This window comes from Opisthocomus hoazin, chromosome 4, assembly GCF_030867145.1.
Source record: "Opisthocomus hoazin isolate bOpiHoa1 chromosome 4, bOpiHoa1.hap1, whole genome shotgun sequence".
NCBI classification, from domain to species: domain Eukaryota; kingdom Metazoa; phylum Chordata; class Aves; order Opisthocomiformes; family Opisthocomidae; genus Opisthocomus; species Opisthocomus hoazin.
The window spans coordinates 1,736,691-1,761,914 of record NC_134417.1 but is presented as its reverse complement, the minus strand read 5'-3'; the positions used below and the strand labels follow the sequence as shown (position 1 = coordinate 1,761,914).

General features: G+C 47.7%; 1 protein-coding gene across 5 annotated transcripts in view; it reads right to left on the bottom strand.

Moving 5' to 3' along the window:
• The window catches only part of LOC104327438 (glypican-5), a 363,470-nt gene that overhangs the window by 99,464 nt on the left and 238,782 nt on the right, over positions 1–25,224 (bottom strand). For all 5 annotated transcript variants that reach the window (XR_012763606.1, XR_012763607.1, XR_012763608.1 and 2 more), the window contains one exon: positions 4,654–4,804. Coding sequence is in view for 2 of the 5 variants with exons in the window: in XM_075417551.1 (XP_075273666.1) it covers positions 4,654–4,804 (151 nt within the window). In the remaining 3 variants the exon portion in view is untranslated. The remainder of the gene's footprint in view (positions 1–4,653; positions 4,805–25,224) is intronic.

The window sequence follows — 25,224 nt, the reverse complement described above, 5'->3', positions numbered from 1 at the left end:
AGCTTCACGTAACGTACAGGGATACACGCGAGTGAGCACGGCCAGGAATCCCGGCGTCCTTCCTGTCCACCCGTGGACCCACGCCAAGAGGTCAGGGTCAGCACAGCCTTCTTCAACACAACGCTCCACCACCTCCACAAAGCCTACAGCTCTGCATCAGTGGCTCTGGGCTTGCACGAAGCTCAGGTCCCTGACTATGGATGGTCTAAACACACCTTGTTTGATGGCTGCTCACGTGCTGATTTCCCGGAACAGAGACCTGACGTTGGTTTTCACCGCTTGCCTGGGGCCTCAGGACAACACACAGCTGGGCAGCACAGCTGGGACTGGGAAACCCCCGGCACTGACTCCCCTCCCGCTGCTCACTGAACAGACTGAGACGATTTTCCGTTTCTCTGAACAGAGGAGAGGCAGGACACGATGCGAATCCGCTGCTGTTCTGCCTTTTCACGACGTTAATCCCTCTCCTGGCAAACACTCCTGCGGCTCGATCCCGCAGGGCACCGAGCAATCCCTGCTCTCCTCCACGGCCCGGTGAGGGCTGAAGAACGAGCACGTGCATCAGCGGACTCGCTCTGCGACCGAAGCCCGTGTCAGACCACGCAGCGCTCAGCGAGGTTCAGCCCGAGACGCCGCTTTGCCCTTCTGCCCGGAAACCCGCCGGGCTGAAGCTCTGCAGACCACAGAGCAGCCTCCTCGTCCGTGCTGCAGGTTTATACCGCTCGCTTTCCTCCGCTGAAGTCTCTCCCAGCAAAGCTCTGTTCAAAGATGATTAACAGATGTTGTCATTAACAAGCTGGTACTTGCCAACAAGCAACACACGGGTCTGCTTGAGGAACAGGGCTGTTTCCCCAGCTTTCCCCAAGAACAGATACTGGCGGTAACTGGGGAGCCCTGCGAGAACGTGACTTTTCAAAGCGTCTTCTACCATACAGAATTTCCTAACAGAATGCTGGTTTCCTGAGAATTTATCTTGTTCTTATGAAATCATTTGGACAAACACACAGGATACTGCACAGCCAGGCCTGTTCTGAGTAAAGGAGTAAGTGGTGATCTTTTTAGATAGCAACTACACTGCTCTGGTGAGGCCCCAGCTGCAGTACTCTGTCCAGTTCTGGGCTCCCCAGTTCAAGAAAGATGAGGAGCTACTGGAGAGAGTCCAGCGCAGGGCTGCGAGGATGAGGAGGGGACTGGAACATCTCCCCTACGAGGAGAGGTTGAGGGAGCTGGGCTTGTTCAGCCTGGAGAAGAGAAGGCTGCGAGGGGACCTTATAAATGCCTACAAATATCTGAAGGGTGGGTGTCAGGAGGATGGGGCCAAGCTCTTTTCAGTGGTGCCCAGTGACAGGACAAGGGGCAATGGGCACAAACTGAGGCACAGGAAGTTCCATCTGAACATGAGGAAGAACTTCTTCCCTCTGAGGGTGACGGAGCCCTGGCCCAGGCTGCCCAGGGAGGTTGTGGAGTCTCCTTCTCTGGACATATTCAAGACCCGCCTGGACAAGATCCTGTGCAGCCTACTGTAGGTGACCCTGCTTCGGCAGGAGGGTTGGACTGGGTGACCCACAGAGGTCCCTTCCAACCCCTACTATTCTGTGATTCTGTGATTCTGTAATCTGTCAAGCAAAGACTTACTTGTAACAAACCTAAACAAAACCCCAGCACTAAATAATAGATAGCTATGTATCTTAACTGAAGACCCAAAATACAGTGATTAACTGACATGCAGCAATGATTCTCACAGGCTAGAAGGTGACAACCACAAGGACAGGATTTCGCTGTCAAAATGTACAGACAGCAACCCCCAGGCAGAGATAAAAATTGGAAGGATAGGATCTGTACAACGTGCTTGGCAGGAACATCAAACCAGAGAACCACTACGGTGCTCACCCACCTGGTACACACTGAAACCTAAAGCCTAGGAGCCCGGCCTCGTGCTAGCGACTCGGGAAAGCAGTGGGGAGACGGTGAGGTACCCCGCCCAGGGGCACCTCGTCATAGCCACGCGCAGAAATGTTCTGAAGGTGGTAACCTAGCTATGGATGCAACTCGTGGCAATTCGATGTTAATGAAAAGGCAGGGTTTTTTTCTGGGAGGTGGAAAGCAGTGAGTGTTCAATTAGGTTTTCAGAAACTAGTTAAAAGCCATCTAAGTCTGTTGAAACGCTCAGAGCAGGCCTTTCTACGCATCGACTAAATGCCATTTTCATACAGGCTTCCAACAAGCGACAGCTGTAGAACATTTTTACTACCTTCTAACTTCAGCATTTTAGAGGTTGACATGGACATCTCCTCCTCTCTTCTCCACGGACCTGTCGTTAATAGCATGACTGCTCTACCAAAAAGTCTATGTTTTGAAAGGCTTTTATTCCTCTTTTATCCACTTCGTTCTACCGTGTGACTGCACGCTCCACATGCAGGGTGAGCTCGGCGGCTATCGCCTGTGTCCCATCCCAACCTGCCGCAGCCACTAAGGACACTCCCCCCGACTTCACTAAGCTTCACACCAGGGTTTTATTCAGGATTTAGCTTTAGCTTCCATTCACGGCTCAATTCACCGCGTGCCTCATGCCAGCAAGGAATGGTCAGTGCTGCCGTGTTCCACTCCTACAGAATGACGGCCAGATGTACTCGACAGCTTTTAAGTTCAGGAATCACAACAAATTCAGAGCTGCACAACTGGAAACACCATCTAACAGGCATGCAGCAAGAGGAAATTCAGCTAATCTCATGTTTGCTTATTTCTTTAACATTCTATTAAAGCAAAGAAGCTCTATAATGAGATTACTCCATTTTATCTCTTAATTGTATCCAGATATACAAAACAGATTTACTGCTAGTGGCTTGTATACAGTACAATATTTTAAAGCTAATTATGAAACAGCATTCCGATTGTCACACAAGGAAATGCTTATTCTTACTGTTATGAATCAAGATCATTTTCTAAAATTAATTGTAATTACCTTTTTAATTGGATATAAACCCTACTAAAATCTGAAACAGCTAGTTATACAAATATAATTCTTTTAAATCCGGGATGATATCAGCATAAAATATTTTAATTAAATATAAAAAAGGGAACAAAGAGACATTAAGTAGTTTCCCATTATTAAAGCCAGCTGTAAGTCAAGTCTTGAAAGTATTCAGGCTTTTTATTTTTGAACACCTGAAATCTGCCATTGTCCATGTAAGCATGCACACACATCCTCCCGAAGCAGTGTATTAATAGATTAATTGTTCACTGAGGAGCAGCTAGCACCTGGGTTTTGCTCTTATTATTCCACACAGAGAGGAAAGCATATTAAAGTATTTACCCTCACAAATCCCCAGGGCCCAAAAGATCTACCAGTCTTTTCATTGCTTATGTATCAAATACAATAAACTATAAAAAAACCGTTACGCAAAAAGTTTTAAAATAATATTGTATCGAAGCTCTGTTCAAAAACATTGGTGAGTAGATGGTGAAAACCTTTACCTGATCTGTTAGTTACTATTTCATAATTTAAAAAAATACTGTCCCTCTATTATAATACCTCACGTATCTCAATCACACAGCTGGTCAACGCACATTAAATTATAGGTAATTATAACCCGGCTCTGCAAACGAAATGTAACATTTTGCACACGTTTCAGAACACACGTTTAAGCTCAGTTTTGCTGAACAAATACGCGTAGCAGGAACAACCGAAGTCTTGACCACAGACTAATCACAGCTCGTTTGCACGTCTCACTTGAACAGGGACACCTTCTCCCACTCTCCGCTCACTGGTACAGGGGAAGGAAGAGCCACTTACTTACCTCAGCTGAAGGACGCAGCGGAGCAAAACTTACCTGAGTTGCAGCCATCTTAACGAGCATCATTTTTCAACGCTATTATACCTGTATTTCATACACTTGTGCATCCAAAACTGATAATGTTTACACACACTACAGTAATTACTGCAGTTACATTTCATGAGCTGCAATGAATCAGAACTTCCAGATAAGGTATTCAGGAGGAAACATCTTACTTCTTATTGACTTCTTAAAGCAAGGACTGAAATCCATATTAAATTGCCAGTATTTTGGTGGAAGTTAATTTAGATTCTGATGCTGAGTCTATATTTGATGACATATCATCCAAGTGATTTCATAAACAAATATTGCAGAATGCATATCTGAGACTACCAAGAAATTTTATTTAACCAGCAGCAGCTCACCACCAGAAAAAACCCAGTATTTCATGTGTTTCGTCGAGCATATATACGTTCAGAAGCCAACTCTGCTCGAATCATCCTTCAGTATCATTATGCAACCAATAAATATTGATGTTAACACTTAGCACTATCTGTAAGGACATTAATTTTCTATTTATTTGAAAAGCCCACATTATCTAGGAAGGCTCTTCCAGTATTTCTGTGATCTAGATTTCATCGCAGATATTATTCATTCTGAATTTAAGTCTTTTATCTGCACGCCAAGTGTTAAATTACATTGGGTTACTGTCTGCATCATTCTATTTTTACCGCAGCTCTTCACAGATTAAGATTCAAATCCTTTGAATTTAGTAGGATTTTGACAGTACTTCAAGCAGTGCAAGTGTTAGCTCTGTCCACCTCATTGTGACATTTCTGAATTTCTAAGCTCTGGATGTGCCTGCGGAAACTGTATTTACCTGCCGTGTGAATCCTGTCGCCGGATCCTTGACAGCCATCCTCATCATCACAGTCCCCGCTTGACTCCATCTCTTCAGTTCTTCCACCCCCGCTGCCAGCATCTCGGGAAGCCCATCTTTCCAGTTTTAATTTCGCCTTGTCAGCATCCAGCTAAAACAGAAGCAGCGAAAACCCAGCAACGGTCAGAATATTCACACAGTTCCTACTTCTGGTGATCAAGCTGGGTCTGCAAAGCAACAACCACTTTTCCATTCACTTTCAGGAACGGCTCCTCAAGTTGGAGGTCTTTCCTGGCACTGATATCCAAGTATTTAGGAATAACAGACTATACCATCAAATTTTCTTCACCACAGATGGCCAGGGACACCTACCATCACGCTGTTTATTAAAAACACCACACCTACCAACACCATCACAGGGAGCTCTGGTCCTGCAGCTTTTCTCCTTGCAAACCACAGTGTGGAGATCCCTGGTTAACGATGGTACAGTCTGCCAACTAGCTGAGTACTTATTTTGGGTTCTTTACAACTGCAGACCACAACATACTCCACAGCCTTTGAAGAGTTGAGCGTACTTGTTACTTTTCATTGTGGGCTTGGTTACTCGGAAACCCTGGCCCCTGGATATGAGTTTTCAGATGGTGTCATTTAAGGTGTCTGTATCAACTGCAAGCTGTTCATTAAATTTCACTTGAAATACAGTTCTTGGACTGAGTATAGAGTAAGCAAGCCTTTTCCAAAATAAATCTAAACGTATCATATTTGGTCACACTTGCTATAACAACATATTTACTCCCCATACTCCTCTTTTTGACCTTTAGATAACTCTTTCTCCATCTGTCACCACAAACAGTCCCTACTATTAGCGCTGCGGGAATGATTCTTCAGTTCACCGGTAGTTCCAAAAAATGAAAAACACCATTTCAGTGAATCTAAACCCAGCCTATGCAGGGAACAAGAAGAGCAGCACTATTTGGGAAAAAATGAAGCTACTGGCTTGGACTAATCCATTCTGTTACAAGGCACTCGTCAAGGACGGGTGGTTCAGGAGAAACCTGGGCCCGTCGCCCACAGCTGCGAGGAGCACCAACGCGCTGAGCGGCGCGGCACCTCTCCCGGGGCCAAGCTGCCCCGGCTATGCCGAGCTTCCACCCCCCCACATCCACCACCCGCGCTTTGTGAGCGGCTACTAATTTCTTTTCTGAATCTTACAGATTCTTCTGGACTGGAAAATTACACTGGAGGGTGCTGGTTTTGTTTCGAAGGGATGCAAAGAGCCATTGCAGTGTTTCTGATCCCTCCCTTCACGCAGGTGAAGCTCAGCCTGCACCGTACACGAACACCGTTGGAAAGGCAGCAGCTTGTGTCCCTTTCAGAGTCGTGAAAACTTTGCTCATGTAAGCTCTGCTTGTTACGATTAGGACCTGTTATCCTACCTATGTGGAAGTATTTCAACCAAATGGAAACACTCTGTAGCGCTTCTCAAAGCTGCTCAGATTCCAGATCTATCTGACACCCCTCATCACAAGTTAGCTTCCCCCCCAGGTATTGCAGATCCATCTTCGGCTTTGTGATCTGCTTTATCCCAGAGGAACATGATTATTCTTGGTACTCAGCAAAATTTATTTTGCAATGTAGCTACTTTGCAGATTCAAACGCATTTCACACTAAAGAGGAGGCGGGCTGGGAGCTGGGGGAGGACCTGGAGCACAGGGCTAATGCGACTGCATTAACGGGGTTGAAAGGATGACGACGGATGTGGCAGTTCCTCTGTGGTGGGAAGCTCTGTGTGACAGTCTCCTTCAGCTCCGGTGAGCTGCCGTCCTCCGCTCCGGGCTGACAAACGCTCGGAGATCCCGTTCTGCGGAACGACAGATGCCAACTTCCACACGGCAGAACTCGGGGAATTTTTCACCCTTTCACTGAAAAGATCAGTTTGCTCCTTGTGAAGACAGAAATAACTCCACGCTGCAGCGGGAAGATCAGTAGGTGGGAGGAGAGGGTACGGGCGCTACGGGGAAGCGCGTTAAACACTCTCTAATTGTTACTGCATGGCTGTTTCTTACAAACAAGTCGCTTAATGTTGAGCCTCATTATCCTCAGGCGCAAAGGCTGATGTCACGGCAATACAAAACATTCTGTGAAACAATCGGAAAAATTTGCCAACGAGGGAGAAAGATAACTCAGTTCTTTCACAGATTTATTGTGTCCTCACCATACTAGAGAAGACTCATTCATTCTTCGTTATAATCCGTCAGAATGAATCGCAATGGCTAAGTGGTGAGCAGAACGGATGCAAAACCTAATAAAGGCTTTTAATGATTGTTTATCAGTCAAAGCAGGGATGTTTACTGCCTGTTAAGGCACTCCTCCTCATCAAAAATTTGATTTCATTCAGTGCTCATGGCTCAATCCTGACCTTTGCTCGGAACAAGTAAATACTTGAAGCAAACAGGCACCTCTTTCTTGGAAAAGGACCAAGAAACAAGCTCAGCTTTTCCACATGGAGCACCGCACCATTTTACAGACTTCTGGGCTCTTAGTGCCTTCACCACAAGAAGAGATTAACTGTAGCCCATACCTGCATCTCCTGCCCACACTAATGAAGGTGCACCAGCTCCTTTGTTGTCTCCTAGGAGAGAGGGCCACCAAATTACACAGAACCTTTACATACAGATTCAACACTACAACCTAAAGTCAACTCAGGTGCAACCTACCAGCCCTCTTCACCTTGTATACCCTTTCCCAACCTCTTCCAGTGACTTTTCCAGCAAAGAATTTTCTGTCTGTGGCTACCTTGCACCTAGAATGATTGATCAGAGCCCAACTTTGTGCAGAGATAATGGTTTATGTATAAATAAACCCATTCCAGGAGATGAAATAATTGAGCCACATCAGTGAGGAGCTCCACCCACACTCTGCAGCCCTGTTGAGAAGACCAACGCATAGTGACTTGTGATCTAGCACCCTTCTCTTTTCCAAATTTTGAAGGAACACTTGTCCTTTGGCCACCGCCACATGACTTCAGCGAGATCACTTTTTTCATGTGATAGCAAAGCGTACGCCAGCATTTCTGCATCTCCTTTTCTCATTCAATCGTAGAAACCTTTCTCAAAGGCCTGAGACCGCACTGAAATAGTACAGACTGCATCAGGATAGACAAGGATGGAGGAGGTTTGGAAGAAGATCACAATGAAAGACATTAACCTTTACTATTTATTAAGCTCTGCTAGGTCCAGAAGATGGGTGTGGACAGGGAATGCCCATAATGCTTTGTGGCTGAGACTGAGAGGTCTCCAACAGACGAGCTGGAGGTCATATGCAGGTTCAAGGCATCTTCAGAGACAGCCATGACCTACTGAAAAGCCTGAACAATTCTCCTAGCTGTTGCCACAAACGACTAAAACCTTCTGCTTCCCCACAGACGGCTGTAGAGAGAATCACAGTCCCCTGCCCACATTTCACACTAGAGATCGGAGACTGGAGTCAGTCACAGCATTGCGACTATTGCTTAAAATCCACTCTTAAACCAGCCTTATCCCGCTGACTCACACCCCACCCAATGACATACAACGCCATCGAGCTGTCTCTGGCAACTCTGCACAACGGCTCCAGCCTGGGAGTGCAGTTTTGATGCTGAGAATTGATGCTTTGGTAAAGCAACTGCAGTGGATTTCAGGCTGGACACTGGAGCTTGTACCTTTACCTTCACAACGCAGAAGGCATCTTCTGCTCCAGAAAATGCTGGAATCTTAACAGCTTAAAAATTAAGTCTTCAAGTTTTTGCCACATCTGAAAGGCAAATTTTTTTCACTCTTGAAAAAGCTCCTATAAATAGATCAGTAAAATTTGTACAGTCCAACTGAAAACCAGCCCGGATCAGGGATCTTCCCAGCTGCAATAGGCTCTGGATCAGGTTCATAAACCTCTACAAGGTTTTTGAGAAGCTATACGGTCTTCTTGTGGGAAAGCGTTAGTACCTGCGTCTGATTCAGCTGAAAGGTAAAAATCACCTATTGCTATTCAGCTCCGAGTCAGACACAGATGACCATCCCCGTGCATCTCATTCAGTCCAGTAAAGGTGCCAACCTTAAGCGACATTTAAAAAAAAAAACCCCGGTTCTGCTGACCTAAGGTTTTACGGAGAAGCAAGAAGTCATGCGAGACCGGCTGCTGTCTTTCCCCCATTAATACCTGACCCCGTCGGATAAAAGAGCCCTTGGGATTCAGCGGCTCCCAAGGGCGTGTGACACACAGCCCCCGAGCCTGCCACCAGTCTGACCCCAGCTCTCACTCGGACCACAGCTGTGCTCGCATACAAATTTATTCTCTTGGTTTTTCATGAAGACACGTTCCAGTTCAATACTTCCACGCATTAATCAAATAATAACTGTTTGGGTCCACGGAAACTCTTCGATAGAAGTGCCAATTTCTATCCGCTTCATTGATTAATCTATTTTCTGAGGGGTCATATACGCATGTATATCTGGGGGGACGACTCCACGCTGTAGGGTAATAAACTCCTTTCATCAGAAAATAGGTTTTAAAATTCTATTTTGCACCACAGTTTCACACTTCTCAGGTCAGTGAACACAACAACGAAGCGTAAGAGAATGCACTTTTTGAATAAAGCCACTTAAGAGTCGTGTGCTTGGAATATTCAGACACATCCCATACAGTAATTGCTTCCTGAGGGAATTGTGAGTTTTCTAGATAACGGATTTCCGTGTGAATGCTTTCCCTCTCTGAAAGGACAGCTTGGAGGTGAAGTCTGACTTCTGCCCCCTGGCCCTGTCAGCACGTGTATCACTGGCTGCTCTTTTCGCAGTGACCAAAAACGTCTGATTACATACTGCATTTAGAGATTGTAAGCCGAGCGTGACCTTTTCTCAAGGTACTTGCAAGCAGTTGCCTTTTAAACAGCGATTCAGTGAGATAAATATGACTTGCAGAAACAAAGCATTTTGCCATCTTCTGCACAAATAATGCACAAAGCCTAATCTCAAAGAGTCATATATGACTCAATCCTTCCATTCATTTTTTTCAACAATAAAAATAAAAAATCCTTTCTACACCATTATTAGGTCAGAAATGACTACAACTGAGAAAGATAGTGTGCCTTTGTTTTTAGCCTATGATATACATTTTTTGTTAGGGACTGACATACTGCTTTAGGCATAAAGCTGCATTTTACTGGTGCCTTGTGACTGAGCAGATGTTCTGTCATTTCACAAAACAACAGCAGCATAACAAATTTTAGACATAACTGCCATCTATATGCTTATTCCAAGTGGGTCCTCTCCTTTGAGATAACATTTACGGTTAATTTGCCTCCACATATGCTCTTAGCTCCTTTAGAAAGGCATTTGGCAGTTGCTCTTGCTGCTTCCTTTCACTTTTGTCTAGCACTTATCTATTACAGCATAAATAAGCAAAATGAACTTATTCATCTTCAATTTTGTCAGACGTTTTCTTTGGTTTGCTCTTCCTTTGTCTCTATCTCACAGACATCCAAACAGGCCCGACACGTTATCCCCTCCCTTCAGAGAGGAGCACAACTCGAGGGGTAGCACCACTCCGCTCCAAAAGCCCTTTTTCAGCTGAAGAAAACCGACACGTCACCTTCTGCAGCCCGACACCCCCGAGGGCTTCCCTCTGCCGTGCTTAGATCCTCACGATAACCTCTGCACAACGCATCTTGCTTTACAAGTCACCTGGACAGCATTAGAAGAATTCAGCCCAAGAGCCATACATAATTTACGCAACCCGGTTTAGGGCTGACGATGGGTTTGGAACTGTATTCACGTCTCTCCCGACTAGACCTTTTCCAACTAGGGAACTGGACCAATATTGGCAGCTTCCCTTGTTTTAAGTTCTTCTCTCTAGCCTAAGCACCTCGCATTTACTTACACGGATATTTGTGTTTCTTGTCTATGCTAGTGCTCCTGAGATAGATAGATATATATACACATATATACACACACATATAAACTGAAGGGGAAGGCTCTGTTCAAACACCTGCGAACCCACAGAGCACAAGTCTTGGACTCTGTGTGCCCACGAAGGCAGGACCGACAGCCCCCTCCCCTCCTGCCCCAGTGGATGTCCACTCGAGCTATGCACAGCATTTCAGAAGTTCTTTTTCCCTTCCCTTCCTGATAACATTTCTTTTCTTAAGTTTCTGTTGGCTTGTTCTACCATCAAGTTTCCCTGGTCGTCTGGAAGCACCTTCATCCACACAACTGCCCATGCCTAGAATAACCACGCCAGCTCTGTAACTTTGCTCGCACTTCTGTATCTGTTGGTGACACCGCAGCTCCCCACGGAGCCGTCCTGCGGAGAAATTGGACAAGGTTCTGGCTGAGGTTCTCTCGCAAAGATGACGCAGAACATACACCTGAATGGCAAGTGCAATTCTGAGTACTCCAGGTCTCAGCCAAACGCTGAAGCAGCTGCCACTCCCCAGCCCACTGCTCCCAGTTCCAGAAGCGTGGGAGCACAAGTGCTCAGCTATGGGGGCAGCTACGGGGGCAGCCCGCACCGCCCGGGGCTGCTCCTCGGCCGGACCTGACCCAAGGGGCTCACGAGATCCAGCAGCGCGAGGAACACAGCCCCGGAAAGCTCCCTCAGGATCTCCAGGTGCCGCGGGGAGATGACACACCCGCTCCTAACGCGTCTTACACGTTGCTTCTCATCTTCTGCTTCATTCTAGAATTCTTCTGTTCATAGGATTTCAATTTGGCCAACTCTCCTACGGTGTTTCTGAGCATCTTCAGTACGAGCTGTACGTCTTTTGGGATAGTTAGGGCTTGCTTTCTGACTTCATCCATCTTTTTCCAAGCCAAACAGCTGATGGGAATTGGTGTCTTAATCTGCTTTGGTTTGCTTTTTTCCCACTAAATCACTCCTTTCTGAAACAGCATCCATATTCCTGCAACGGATTTAGCTGCTTATAGTTTCTGTGGAAGTTATTTGCAAGCACTCCTTTATTTTCTATATATAACGTTTTCTCCTAATTTTATAGTCCGAACTTTTCCACATACACTTGCCAATCCTCTGTCCTTGAGGCTTTGTATTTGCATAAGTCTGTCTTTACCCCGATTGCTTTTTGTTCTCCTGGTTTATGCAGATTGACTCGTTACTCCCTTCCTCATATTTTCACTGCCAGATGACACACCAGCTACTTAGGACCCACACTTCCATTTATCTTTGAATACTTTTCATCTCCCCTCCCGCGTCCCTCCTCTAATCTGGCTGTTTCTCTCTGATTTCCCGGAGAGCCCACCGCAGATCCATACTCCACAGCGGAGAAGCTCCAAGCCATTATTTCTCTCTTGGTTGATTACAAATGTAATAGAATTATTTCAGCAGGAATCTAAGATGGTTTTTAGAGATTCACCTTGTTATACCGCAGGATTAATGCTTCTATTTTTGATGTTTATGGTTTCTGTCTTTCAACTGCTTATTAAAGGTGAATATATTTTTAGAAGACTGCTAGCACCATCATCAGCTTAATATTCATTGAATTAAATTACACAAGATACACATGTTCTCGTACTTACTGATTACACTGTGAAGAAGCAACAGGGATGTGCACCCACAGAATCTTCTCGTTATCAGCAAAAGCTTCATATTAACAGTTTGGGTAAACTGTCACCCAAAAAGTCTTAATTGTGAACGATGTAAAGTGAGCACAAATTAAAAAATAGTTATTCTAGTTAATAATCTGTGTTAACCAAGCACAACAGCTCTTTAAAGAGAATTAACAAAATCTGATTTGTATTAAGTCAGCTGGGTCAAGGACGCAGGCGGACACCTCTCCTTGATGTCCTCCCTTGGCGCTGGGCTGAAACTTCTTGGTACTGTGATGCACCAAAGCAGGTCTTCCTGATCTGCTATCTAGCGTGCCTGCCTTAGACATCTACCTCGGGCTAGCCCTGCCACAGGCCCGACTTTCACCTTTAGACAGTTACTTTGGTGCAGTCTTTCCCAAAAATAAAACCTGCTTTTTCAATTGCAGTACACCTAGCCTGAAAATAGACCATATGGCTAAAAAACCTGTCATGTTATATTAAGACTTTCCACATCTTGTTAAAGTAAAAACAAAAAAAAGAAAGGTAAATAATTACAATATAAATGTAAGGTAAACATTGTAATCATTGGTGGAGAGTATCCCCACACTTGGAAAGAAGGAGCTTTCAGCGGGACAACTTCTGCAGGGCATTAATAAAATGACCAGAAAAAATTTCAGAGTCTTCTCTGAAAGACCACGGCTTGCTTTTCCTAGCACAAACACGACTGGGACGATATGATTATTGCCTAGAAACATATTTAGCCTTCCCCTTAAGGCTAGATCTCTCAGTATACTGAGATCTCTCAGTATAACACTAGCACAGAAATAAAAAGGAGAAAATCAAGCTTTTTAACCATCAGAGTTACGAGTTTTGGGAGCAGCCGCCCAAGAGGAAGACGGGGACAAAAACTCTCAAGTATTTGCCAGACCTGGCTAAATAAATCTGTGAGTAAATTTGCCCGTGATGTCAGTGAGCTAGCTATATATGGTATTTCAGAAGGTCTCTTTCAGACCTCCATCCTGTGCCTCTACGCTCTGCTAGTTTCTAATATTAGAAAACTGATTTATGAAATCAAAATCACAAACCAGAACCACTCCCATTAGCCATTAGGAGCGTTATTTTCTCGCTTGTCCCATTTCTATACCGGAAAACTGTGTCCACATACCAAATTAAGTCCATTCATTCCTCTAGGCTAAGAATGAAGCCTTTTAGCCGTGCCTGAAGTCAAAACGTGGCTCAAAAAAACGTATTCTTCATTGCCGGGGCTTAACGTGGTTTACAAACGCCCTGTTTAACTGGGAGCTCTGACTCCTCAGGTTTTCGAGCTCTAATAACAGCCAGGACCCTTCCGTCTGCTCAGCCTGGGAAGCGTGAAAGGCGAAGCGCCTGCCATCGGGAGGCTGGTCGCGCTCCATCCGCCCTTCCGGTAGCTGCAGGTTCTGAGGGGTGAAGCGAGTAACCAGTGGCCAACCTCAACTGTCTGAGGAACGCAGCCAACCCTTCCCCTTGCTTTGTACTCAGACAGCAATTACCACCTTCATTTGCAGAAGGAAATGTCCATGACATGCTCCAGTGCGTGTTAACTCTGTTTCACGTTCTGGGATAATTATCTGTTTCAAGCTCTACATTGGTGAAGATCATTTTCACAGTATGAAAAGTTTGACGTTTCACTGGAAAAGCCCATGAACAAGCAAAGCTTCTCATTATTTGGTAGTGCCCAGCGGACCCAGGCTTTGGAGCTGATGTTTCTCGTTAAAACACAACAGAAGCAGCCGCCTGTTTAGTCTCCTCCACACCACATCTCAGCAGCTGCGCACTAAAACAGAGTATGGAATAAAGTATGGAAAACACGGGAAGAAGATGGATGACGGTGCTTGTCACCCATTTAACATGTACTAACGTTGGGAGGTGAATCACCAACTATTACATAAGCTAACTAGCTTTAATAAACCGCAACCCAAAACCACGCTTACAAACCACCACACTGCCTCAGCGCCACCAGACTGCCCCGAAACCCCGCGTACCCCATTTCTCAGTGTGTTGCACTGTTTTGAAGGTGCCACCTGTGCACAGAAAAAGAAAGGATCGGAGCCTGTGCTGCTAGGAATCAGCAAGCTGAATTCCGCGGAGCTGCTCCAGTTGATTCCACAGGAAGGACCAGCCCTGATTTTTCCATGTGGGAAAGCGCGGTGCTGAAACGCACAGACCAATGCCTTGCATGTCAAACGGATCCGGCAGAGGAGAAGACTCTCTCTCTCTCCAGAAGCTGCGCTCCCGTGGTTTCACGGCAACATTTGAGGACAGACAACTGAATGATTTTGCTAAGTCATTTGTATTTAAAAAGGGAAGAAGAGAGAAGAACAGGGACTTCTGGAAGCAGCAGCTGCCGCTGCAGCCTGTTTGCTAGAGTTTTCCTCTTCACTGGTGGCTTCCCGTGCAGGTTCTCCGATGTCTCACAAGGGCTACAAGGATGATGAGGGGACTGGAACATCTCCCCTACGAGGAGAGGCTGAGGGAGCTGGGCTTGTTCAGCCTGAAGAAGACAAGGCTGCGAGGGGACCTTATAAATGCTTATAAATATCTGCAGGGTGGGTGTCAGGAGGATGGGGCCAAGCTCTTTTCAGTGGTGCCCAGTGACAGGACAAGGGGCAATGGGCACAAACTGAGGCACAGGAAGTTCCAGCTGAACATGAGGAAGAACTTCTTCCCTCTGAGGGTGACGGAGCACTGGAACAGGCTGCCCAGGGAGGCTGTGGAGTCTCCTTCTCTGGAGATATTCCAGCCCCGCCTGGCCGCGGTGCTGTGCAGCCTGCTCTGGGTGACCCTGCTTCGGCAGGAGGGTTGGACTGGGTGACCCACAGAGGTCCCTGCCAACCCCTACTATTCTGTGATTCTGTGACTGAGTTCACAACACAGTGTTCTCACCAGCGAGTCCCTCTCCTCTACTCACCCCATTCAGCATCTGCTACACTGGGTTAAAATCGGCTGAGGGGTTAAAAAGGTAGGGCAGGAGTGGCGAGGCTGCCAGGCAGGGACGCGGCAGGGCGCGTGATACAAGTTGTTGATGAACCCAGCTTAGAACGCAACGTCAGGGCGAACAAAACGGCCCAGGCAGATCACTCGCGCAATTCCTGGGGCCCGGGAAGAGTTGCTTTGCCCAACAGCAGCTTGGCCCTTCCCCTCACGGGTTCAAATTCTGTCCAGGCTTGGAACGGGCACAGTAAGTGGAAAAAGGCCAAGGCATCGGTCTTCGTAGACTCCCATCTGCTCCCCCCACCTTCTCCAGAGCCACTAACAAGATAATCTGACCACGGAGATCAAAAGCGCTCTCGCGGTGCGCTAGGGAAATGGATAAACACGTTCGCCTGCGCTGCACACACCGATCATTCCGGGCTGGGAACTGGCCCACATTTACCAGAGACGCAAAGCGGCTTTGAAAGTCCTTCTTTGTATCTTGTTCAAACCATATGAAGGAACGGCTGCTTCTGGGGAGAGGACTGAAACGCTCGGCGCAGGGCTCGAGGCCCGTGCTGCCAGCACCGCACTGCGGAGTTCACTAGGCGGTTTCAGCACATACACGCGCCACTCCTTCATCCTGTTGCTTTACTCACATTTTACGCTTATTATTTCAGAATGTTTTCTCTACAAGTGACTAAAATTCCCATTTCATCAATCAGAATAATTTTCACTGAAGCGTCTCCTGAGATTTCTGAAGTTTCTCCATTGCATTTTTCACATAACCAAATTTTTAACTTTTTATTTAATTAAAATTAAAACAATCATCCTCTTTTCTCCAGTGACAAGTCTAAAGTAGATTCTACTCTCGTACAGCTCTGCCAGCCTTACCTAAATTTTAAGCAGTGCTGAAAAGAAGCAAAGAAAAGAGGACAGCTCTGCTAAAGACAACAGAGACACCCGGACTGGAGTCGGCTTCTGTTCTTGTACTGAGACCTAGTCTGGAACAGGTGAAATCCCAGCAAAAGGACCCGAGAACTACCACTGGAAGACAGCCAGTGTGAAAAAAAAACGTTCTACTGATACCCGCTTCTCAGCAAGATGCTTTTGCTCCCCGTTTCATTCGTCTGCTCCTCTTCACTGCGTCCCTGGGACCCACCCACCTCTCTTTTCGCCTTCTCATGGAACAGCACCCTCTTTCCTAGACACAGCCGTCACCGCATCCGAGCATGACGACTCTCGGTCCCTTCTGCTTGCGTGTATCACCAGGTTTTACGTGTGGAAGCTGTCCTTCCACTGGAGGCTGGTCCCTCCCGCACCCCCAGCAGCTCTGCCCAACGGATGGGCCTCTCATTAATTCATTCTGAAGGCCTGCAAGGACTGTTCAATCACCTCACCTATTTTTCTTCCCCACCTTAGGCCCCTGAAGAAAGAAGCTTGCCTAGTTTTTCATTTTGCCCTCCCCCAGCTCTCGCACAGCTCCGAACCTCTCTTTACGCAGAGGATTCTCAGTGGAAACCCGGAGGAACCCACCGCAGCGATCTCACCACCAACCACCAGCCCATCTCCCCACGGTCTGGGAACCCCGAGATGAGCTAGTCAGCAACCCCTCGCTCTGGATGAGAAGCGTGGCCTGGGAAAGCTCGGACGTTTCCATGGGCAGAGACGTTATTCAGCGACCACTGAGACAGCCCTGTGGGATGCTCTGCAGAGCTGGCACGTCTGGCGTACCTTGGCCGCTTCGGGGCTTCCCCTCCTTCCAAGAGCCCGGGCACGGCTGCGCCCAGTCCCCAGTGCTGGCCGCTCTGGCAGCAGCCACACGCACCAGTGCTGCCCGTAACCAAACTGGGAAGCAATGGGAATCTCTGAACAACCACTGGCATGACTGCTGGACCCGGGGAGTTGGTTGGTCTGGGTCTTCTAAATATTTCTGAGGCAATACAGCTATGTTTAGCTCTTGAACCATAACATGAAGCACAGCAAGAACCCCCGCTGTGCGTTTAGCCATCTGATGCTAATTATCCATGAAAAAGCAGGAATCTGTCTTCGGTTTAACTTCAAAGACAAGGCAATGCCTCTTGCTGTCAAGCAGGTAGGACTCGCCGCGGTACTCTGCGATGAGAACCGCGGGGGCACGTACCTGGGGGAAGGCAGGGCGGCTGGGAAGGCTCCGCAACACTCACGCTCCCTCCTTCTCTCCCCTCTCGGTGGTCAGTCATGGGGCAGAGCATCGTTATTCACTCGGATTACTCCGATGGCAGGAACCACTGCCTGCCAAACCACAGCCCGCTCACCGACTTCAGCGAAGGCCATCTCTCAGAAAACTTTCTCTCGTCAGTCCCAAGCCCTCCCCGCGTTGTTGCAGGGGTAAACACAGCGACAGAGTCACCCACACGCTCCCAAACGTACAAAGAGAACGACCCAACAAGTCTATTCATTTCAGAAAGCAGGAAAAAAGCCATTGTGGAAATCATGTTCAGATCCACCTCCTCCCTAACGCTCTCCGTTGCGCTTTATGTCACCTTCCCCCGAGCTTTACCTGGGCTCGCGTATGATTGTGAGCTCTGCAGGGACTGCCTACTCTTTTGGATTTAATACCGTGACAGAGGGCTGTTCTCAGTTGGACCCTTATTTCTTCTGTAATAAACATGATTAATCATAATAATTAAAAGGATGCCCCCTTCCTTTTTGTTCTTCCATTACCATACAGATGGTAGGTGGTTTTTCATTTTGTTTTTCCTGTGCTGAGTTTTTCTTCTCAAGTCCGATCTCACCACCCCTCCACTACAGCGTACACACATCAAAGAACTGCAGTTTTAGTAAGGGGAATGGTGCTTAATTGCTCCCGTGTCAGAAATCACTTTTCCTCTTGCCCCCTTTCCTTTGACGCGCTTTACTCCAGGTAAGTTCTACCACGACTACACCTGCTGAAAATCTCATTGCGAATAACTAAATAGATGGTATCCTACTTCTTATTCACTTCAGACGTTTTTTGCTAAAAGAGACGGCAATACGGAACCATAATGAAGGACCTCCTTGTCAAATTTTATCTTCCAGGAGGCTTGGATTAATCTGCAGCACACAGCTGAGGTATCTGTGCTTCGCAGTGCTTGAGAGCCTCTCTTAATTGCCGCAATCTGCCGTGCCTCTCAGCTCCGTTCGTGAAGGTGTTCAGCACGGTGTGTGTTTTGCTGATGAGCTGTGCTTCCTCTTCTAATGAAGAGCTGCTCTGTCTTGTGTCGGATATCAGAGCCACTGATCTCTAAATGTTTGGGAATGGAAAATGAAAGGCTGAACGCTAACAAAAGAACAAAAGCAGTTATGACAACAGTAGTTAAACATTGCAAGGTGGTGTTTCATTATTTTATTCTGATGTTTTGTTTATCTCTCTTCTGCTCATCAGCCAGGAGCCCAGGAGTTTGCTTTCAACAGATCCTCTAGTCTCATGCTTTCTAGACAAAGGCAGTTTATCACCACCAAGAAAACTGTGTTCATGTGCTGTACGTCCGTATGTTTTACACATTCTTTCTTTGGATCTACAGTGGATGTTTGACATCAGTGACTGCTTTCACAAATTCCCATCTTTAAGATTTAGAGAAATCTTCTTGATACAGTGGAATATGGAGCAATAATTGATTATGCTGATTCCTCTCACTATCAAAAACGGGAACGTATCTCACGACATGGATGCAACTACCCTTGAAGCAGAACGCTTCCATAAATGTGGTATTTTGTATTAATAATAAATCATATTATGTGTTACCTCCACAGTAACCCAACACTTCAAATAAACAGCCAGTGCAGAGCAGACCAAGTCACTGTTTACTTGCCTCACTGCTTCTAAGGAAGGAGGAACTGACTGAAGCAACCACTTGTTGTTGTAATTTTCCTGAAATCTCCCTTCTCCCCATCACACTTCTCCCACACCCTTCTGATGAGTACTATACACCCTGGAGCTTGTCCTCAGACATTCCCCCCATCTCTTCACTCCACCCCTGCCAGGCTCCGGCCTCCCTTCCCCTCTCACCCCACTCCGGGGTCAGCTCTGCCCACCCTCCCCGCCTGCAAAGCCCCCGTCGCTGCCGCCCTCACAGAATCACAGAATCACAGAACAGTAGGGGTTGGAAGGGATCTCTGTGGGTCATCTAGTCCAACCCCCCTGCCGAAGCAGGGTCACCTACAGCAGGCCGCACAGGACCCCGTCCAGGCGGGTCTTGAATATCTCCAGAGAAGGAGACTCCACAACCTCCCTGGGCAGCCTGGGCCAGGGCTCCGTCACCCTCAGAGGGAAGAAGTTCCTCCTCATGTTCAGACGGAACTTCCTGTGCCTCAGTTTGTGCCCATTGCCCCTTGTCCTGTCACTGGGCACCACTGAAAAGAACTTGTCCCCATCCTCCTGACACCCACCCTCCCACCCTGCTGACCGTCCTTCCGCGCAGCGATGAGCGAATGCAAGCACACCGGGTGCTGACCGCCAGCTGCCGCCTCCGTTACCTTCCTTGTGCTACAGCTCCTTTCGTATAGCGTCATCTAAACTGAGGGGCACCTGGCATTTGGAGCGTGATTTCATCTCCCTTGACTCTTCGGGAGGCAGTGCAGCTTGCAAGCTCGGAACCAAACCACTCGCAGGCTACTCATTTTCAAAGATCACACTCGTCAAAGAGTTTTTTTTCATTTCTTGTTTCAGTGCCAGAACAGCCAATGCAAGGTGAGGGACAACGAGCTACCTCCAGAAGGGCATTTAATATTTAATAACCCATCATCAGTATTTAATTTGGACCAATCCCATACCGTATGCTATAGAGGTCTCTTTCTACCGTTCCACATCAATTAAATATTTTAGGTATTTTAGCTTATTTATGTAGTTGAGATGGAGTATAACAAAGCCTGTTAAAATCAAGAGTGTAGGAGGTTATTTTGGATATTCCAAGAAAGACAGATTCAGCAGGCTTAATGGAAACCATCCACTCCTCCACTGAGATGTCAGATTTGTTTCTCACAGTTTTGCACATTATGTTTAACTCAGTCCCTTCCATCAAAGGCAACTGATGTCTTCTAGCAGCACATTCAGACACGGTTCCTTTCCTAGCTCCAACTTCGCCAGAACAAATTAATACCACAGACAGTGGCAGGCACATGAAAAGCTCATTCCATATGCAAAACGACGTATCTTTCAAAACGTGAAGGAGCATAGCTTACCCGCTACATATACTGGAAATCTCCTAACTTCCTTCTGGGGATCTTGTTAACATCTGACATTTGGGTAACGCATTTCCATTACGACTCAAAACTTTTAATATGATTTTTCTAAACCTTTAATCAGTCAGGAATGTCAGGCTGGTTAACACCGCAGTAATATGTCATTTAATGCTCCACCTCATTTTCAGCAAACTGCTCCACAAAGCTTGAATATCATTAGGTGGACGGAGCATTACAAGTGTGTCTCTGCAGTTAGGCTTCTGTCCACCACGCTCTGCTGTCAGTATCTTCTCTAAAATTGAAGCTTCCATCCTCGAGAAAGACTCCTACCCCCAAGCAGGACAGCTTTCTTTACCAAAGGCCAGCCTCCCTAATGATATGCAGCTAGGTTTAGAGGACCAGAGACAGAATTATCCTCAGATGACGTTCTCAGGGTTACAACTGTGAGCTCTATATTCTTAGGAAGCAACTGAGAAACACAGACCCAACCAATAAAATCTGGTAACGAATCCCACTGTCATTCCTCACTAACATACTCACTAGGCAGCGATACTACTGTGCTCTGGGCAAGTCCTAACGATGAAACTGGATTACACAGCTTAGAAACCCAGCAACACTACAGCAAATACCGTGCAGAGACAGCTAGAGGGGTAAGCAAGAACCCATGAGAGAGACAGACGTAGCTGCTATCATTTACACTCTTAATCTTTAAACCAAACTTCTACTCTATCCATTTGTGCAATTAAGCGCATTATTTCACCCGGCTGTGCACAGATCTTAGAGGATTTAGTCAAGCTCTCAAGCAATTCTGAAACATACTGTGCCTATTTGTCTAAAACCGTGCCCTAGTTGTATAGCACGGACAGGTAAGAAACTCCATCAGAAAACAAAACAGGAAACGTTAAGGAAGAAATGGTCTCAGGGGACAACAAGGCCAGGCCAAAGACACATTATTGCTCCCTGAATTACCTGCACAAGCACTTGCCTTCTTACTACGGCCTTAATTTCTGCACGTGTGGTACAGCAGTCGGTCGCGTTCATCCCTCACCTTGCTCTCTGCAAGCGGGGAGCTGCCTGGCGCTACCGGCACCCGACAGCAGCAGCATCCCCGCGTGCTGTGCAGGTCAAGAGAGAGTATCTCTGGCAGAGAGCAGCGGATTTGTGTCCCTCCCTCTTACAATCACGTCAGATAATTCAGAGAAATTCACCGAACCTCTCCCCCACGTCCTGAAACGTCTTCTCCTCTTCATCCCCTAAACCCAGGATCACGCCAGCTAACTGGCCACGGCCCAGTCTGCGTTGAGCGCTACCGCCCAGGCCCGTGGGTTTTCTTCCCATTCTCAAGCTTTGTCAGGCACTCTCCACCCTCCGTGCTGCTGCAGGAGGAAGCTCTGGATTCAGGAAACGCAGAGTTACACCCGCAAAATACCTCCCTGACACCGCCCGCACGTTGCGGTCCGGCAGTGGAAAGCCGCCTTGGCAGGACCAGGTTTTGGCGTCAAGTAGAGAATAAGAAAAATATTTTGAATCCTGAAGATATCAAGCACAAAAAGGAGATAAATAGCACTTGATCAAGCAATAAACTCACCAAGCTTTTCAGGCTAGCAGCTGAGTGAACACAAAGCACCGCACAGCACGCCCTTCCTTCAGAAGAGGATCCTCACCTCTTGATTTATACTTGCAGTATCACACCTTTCCTGCATGAATTCCAAAGTATGTGATAATACACTACAAGTCCTCGGAGCCAGTGAAGGGCTGCACAGCTAGCTCAGGATCCAAACGATCAGCACGCCACACAGCTGGCCACACAGCTCGAGACCAGGAGTTCACCCAGCCCGGCATCCCACGCCTGACCGCGGCACAAACCCGACGCTGCTCCGTGGCACGGCAGGGCAAGGCGCGGTTCGTCGTCCCAGTGACCGCAAAGGACTTCCTTCAGCCCTCGTGGCTAGCAGCAGAAGTCATATCGCAGCATGGCAAGCAACGCTGTGGGACAAAGGATGGAGCAGGAGGTGTAACAGAGCTGTGGGGGCCCTGGCTAGGAGCTGGAGAGGCTGTCTCTCCACTTTCACCAACCTGCTGCCCTCCCAGCAATCAGATCTGGCTGGGGGATCTCTTCCCACTGGGGGACTCGGAGGCCAGAATGGACTGGCCATGCTGAGTAGAGCTGAAGACCATGAGGGAACTGCGGGCTGGAGTGCTACCCCTCCAGTCTGGCTTGGGAATACTACGGCTCTTGGAAACCCACACGTGAACGTGTGCAGGAGTATCTGTCAAGCTCTATGGTGGTGCCCAGTGACAGGACAAGGGGCAATGGGCACAAACTGAGGCACAGGAAGCTCCAGCTGAACCCGAGGAAGAACTTCTTCCCTCTGAGGGTGACGGAGCCCTGGCCCAGGCTGCCCAGGGAGGTTGTGGAGTCTCCTTCTCTGGAGATATTCCAGCCCTGCCTGGATGTGGTCCTGTGCAGCCTGCTGTGGGTGACCGTGCTTGGGCAGGGGGTTGGGCTGGGTGACCCACAGAGGTCCCTTTCCAACCCCTGCCATGCTGGGATACTGTCCCTTCGCCTCCACACAGCCACCACCCCAAGAGGGAAGGTTTGGCCCAACAGCTGGGAGCTTCCTCTCCCGCAGGCACAGAGCTCGGGCTGGGCTGACGGCCCAGCCGTGGGGCTCGCTCGCTGGAGCGCAGTCCGCACAGCACCGCTGGCACCATGGCGGGGAGACTCCAACGCCCCAACACCCGGGCGCACCGTCCACGTGGGTCTTCACGCTCTTCAAGCACTGTCGCTTCTTATTCGGTCCCGCTGACCCCGCGCAGAGCTCGCACGGAGGGAGCTGGGCGAGCAGGGAGAGCACCTCGGCGATGCCCGAGCACGGAGCGGGAAGCCGGGCGGAAACGCAGCCAGAACTGCCCGTTTGTGGTCCCTGCGAGTTCACAGGAGCCAACCCCGCGGGAGCAGGGGACATGGCTGGCTGATGGCGTCAGCTCTCACGGGACTCCGCGCGGGCTGGCCGTCTTCCTTGCAGATCAGTCGCTGCCCTGGATGTACGCAGCTGCGTGTCTGAAGCTCGCGCTGGCTGGACAAAATGGTTTGTTCATGAACTTCATGTTTAGCCCTTTCAGGGGGGAAAAAAATTCCGGCACTTCAAGCTTTTGTGAGGCTGAAAGGCTCATTCAGTTTGTAAGGATCTGCCTTAGCTTCTTTATTTCGATTATTTATTTGAAGCCTGAACGGGCAACTTGATGAATGGGAGAGAGAGCAGAGGGGGAGAGCGAGCGCACAAATAACATATTGTACCTAGTCTTGCCAATGACCACGGAACGGTCCTCAACCAACTGAGATCTAATATTTTTGATATGCTATTATGTGGGGTTTCTTTTATGTTCTTGTCGCTTTTCTCTTTCCTTATTATTAATTGTTCTCTTCAATCTCCTCAGATTTTATTTTTAGGAACCGACCCCGATGGTCTTGCTTACACAGAGCAGTAGCCACTCTCAGCAGCTTCATGAAACCAATGCCCTGATCCAACAAAAACAACACACTGGATTCCAGAGGGGGAGGGATGTTCTGCAGTGATGTTGAATTTCTCACTCCTGCTGCTTCTGTGCACGCTTGGACAGCTTTAACCCTCTGCACACGCACGCGGCTGACGTCCCCCCCTGCATCTGAACCAATGCAACTTTAACAGCGAGGCGATGTTATCTCAGCAGCTGCCGACCCCGTTCTGGGAAAGGTGCTTGTGCTGTCTTCCAGCGAGGCAGGTAAGGCACAAAACATGACACCAGCTGCTCACGGGGAGCCCAGAGCAAGCCTCCTTCAGCTGATTCTGCGTTTGACTCGCTCGGACACAAAAACACGAGGCTCTGCTCTTTAGGCTAAGATGGGAGAGAGACCCAGCGCAGCTCCTCCTTTTCCGAGTACTCCCATACTGATTTCACCGAGAGGATCGCTGCACGTTTACAAACCTGCTGCCTTCCTTATATGATGAAAAATAGAGCACTTCTTACAAACAAAAAAAAAATCTCAGGGAATCATTTAATAAAGAATGGCAACTCTTTCAGAGCTCTTACAGCCAACCTATTCCACGGCAAAGATGGCCATTCAACATTTTGCTGAATTGAAATGTTTTGTTCAGGACAATCTCTATTTAGAGCAATACACCACTTTTTCAGTTCTATATTTTCCAGAGGATCGCTCTGTCAGGCAGCGTTAAATTTGGGCCTGAAAGCATGGACTGTTTTTTGAAGCTAACCATAAGCCTCTGGGCTATTGAATTATTTCGTGAGCAAAACCAGCACATTCTTCATTTAAGATCGTCCAGCCTCCTCTCGATTACAGTATGATTTTACTTCAGCTGCTGGAAAACTTTAGCTACGCAGTAAGTTTTACACTGATGGTGTTTTGCCAGTAAAACCTGAAGTATTACATAGTTAGAGAGACATCTTTCACAGCTGCTGACTGAATTAATATGATTTTTTTTTTATTTCCACTGGACTCCATTAGAATGTAACTAAATATTAAAAATCACCGCTAGACCCGGTGACACTTACCCCCCCCATCGCGTACCACCATACGACTCGAGTCCCGCTTCCCTCTACCCCATTCGTGGTCCCACCCGTCCGATTTCTCGCGCAAGCTGCAGCAGGAAGGAAAAAGGAATTCTAAAGCAGCGCTCATTCCTCGGGCTTCAACGCTAAGCGCAAAACACGGTATTGAAGCAAGACCGAAAGCTTTCTTCCTGCTCCCTGAGGCAAGACCCCCTTGCCAGGGACCTCGGCAGGGCAGAGGTAACGGGGTAAGCGGTTACGAATTTTCCAGCCCTCAGCCGCAGTGCCCGCG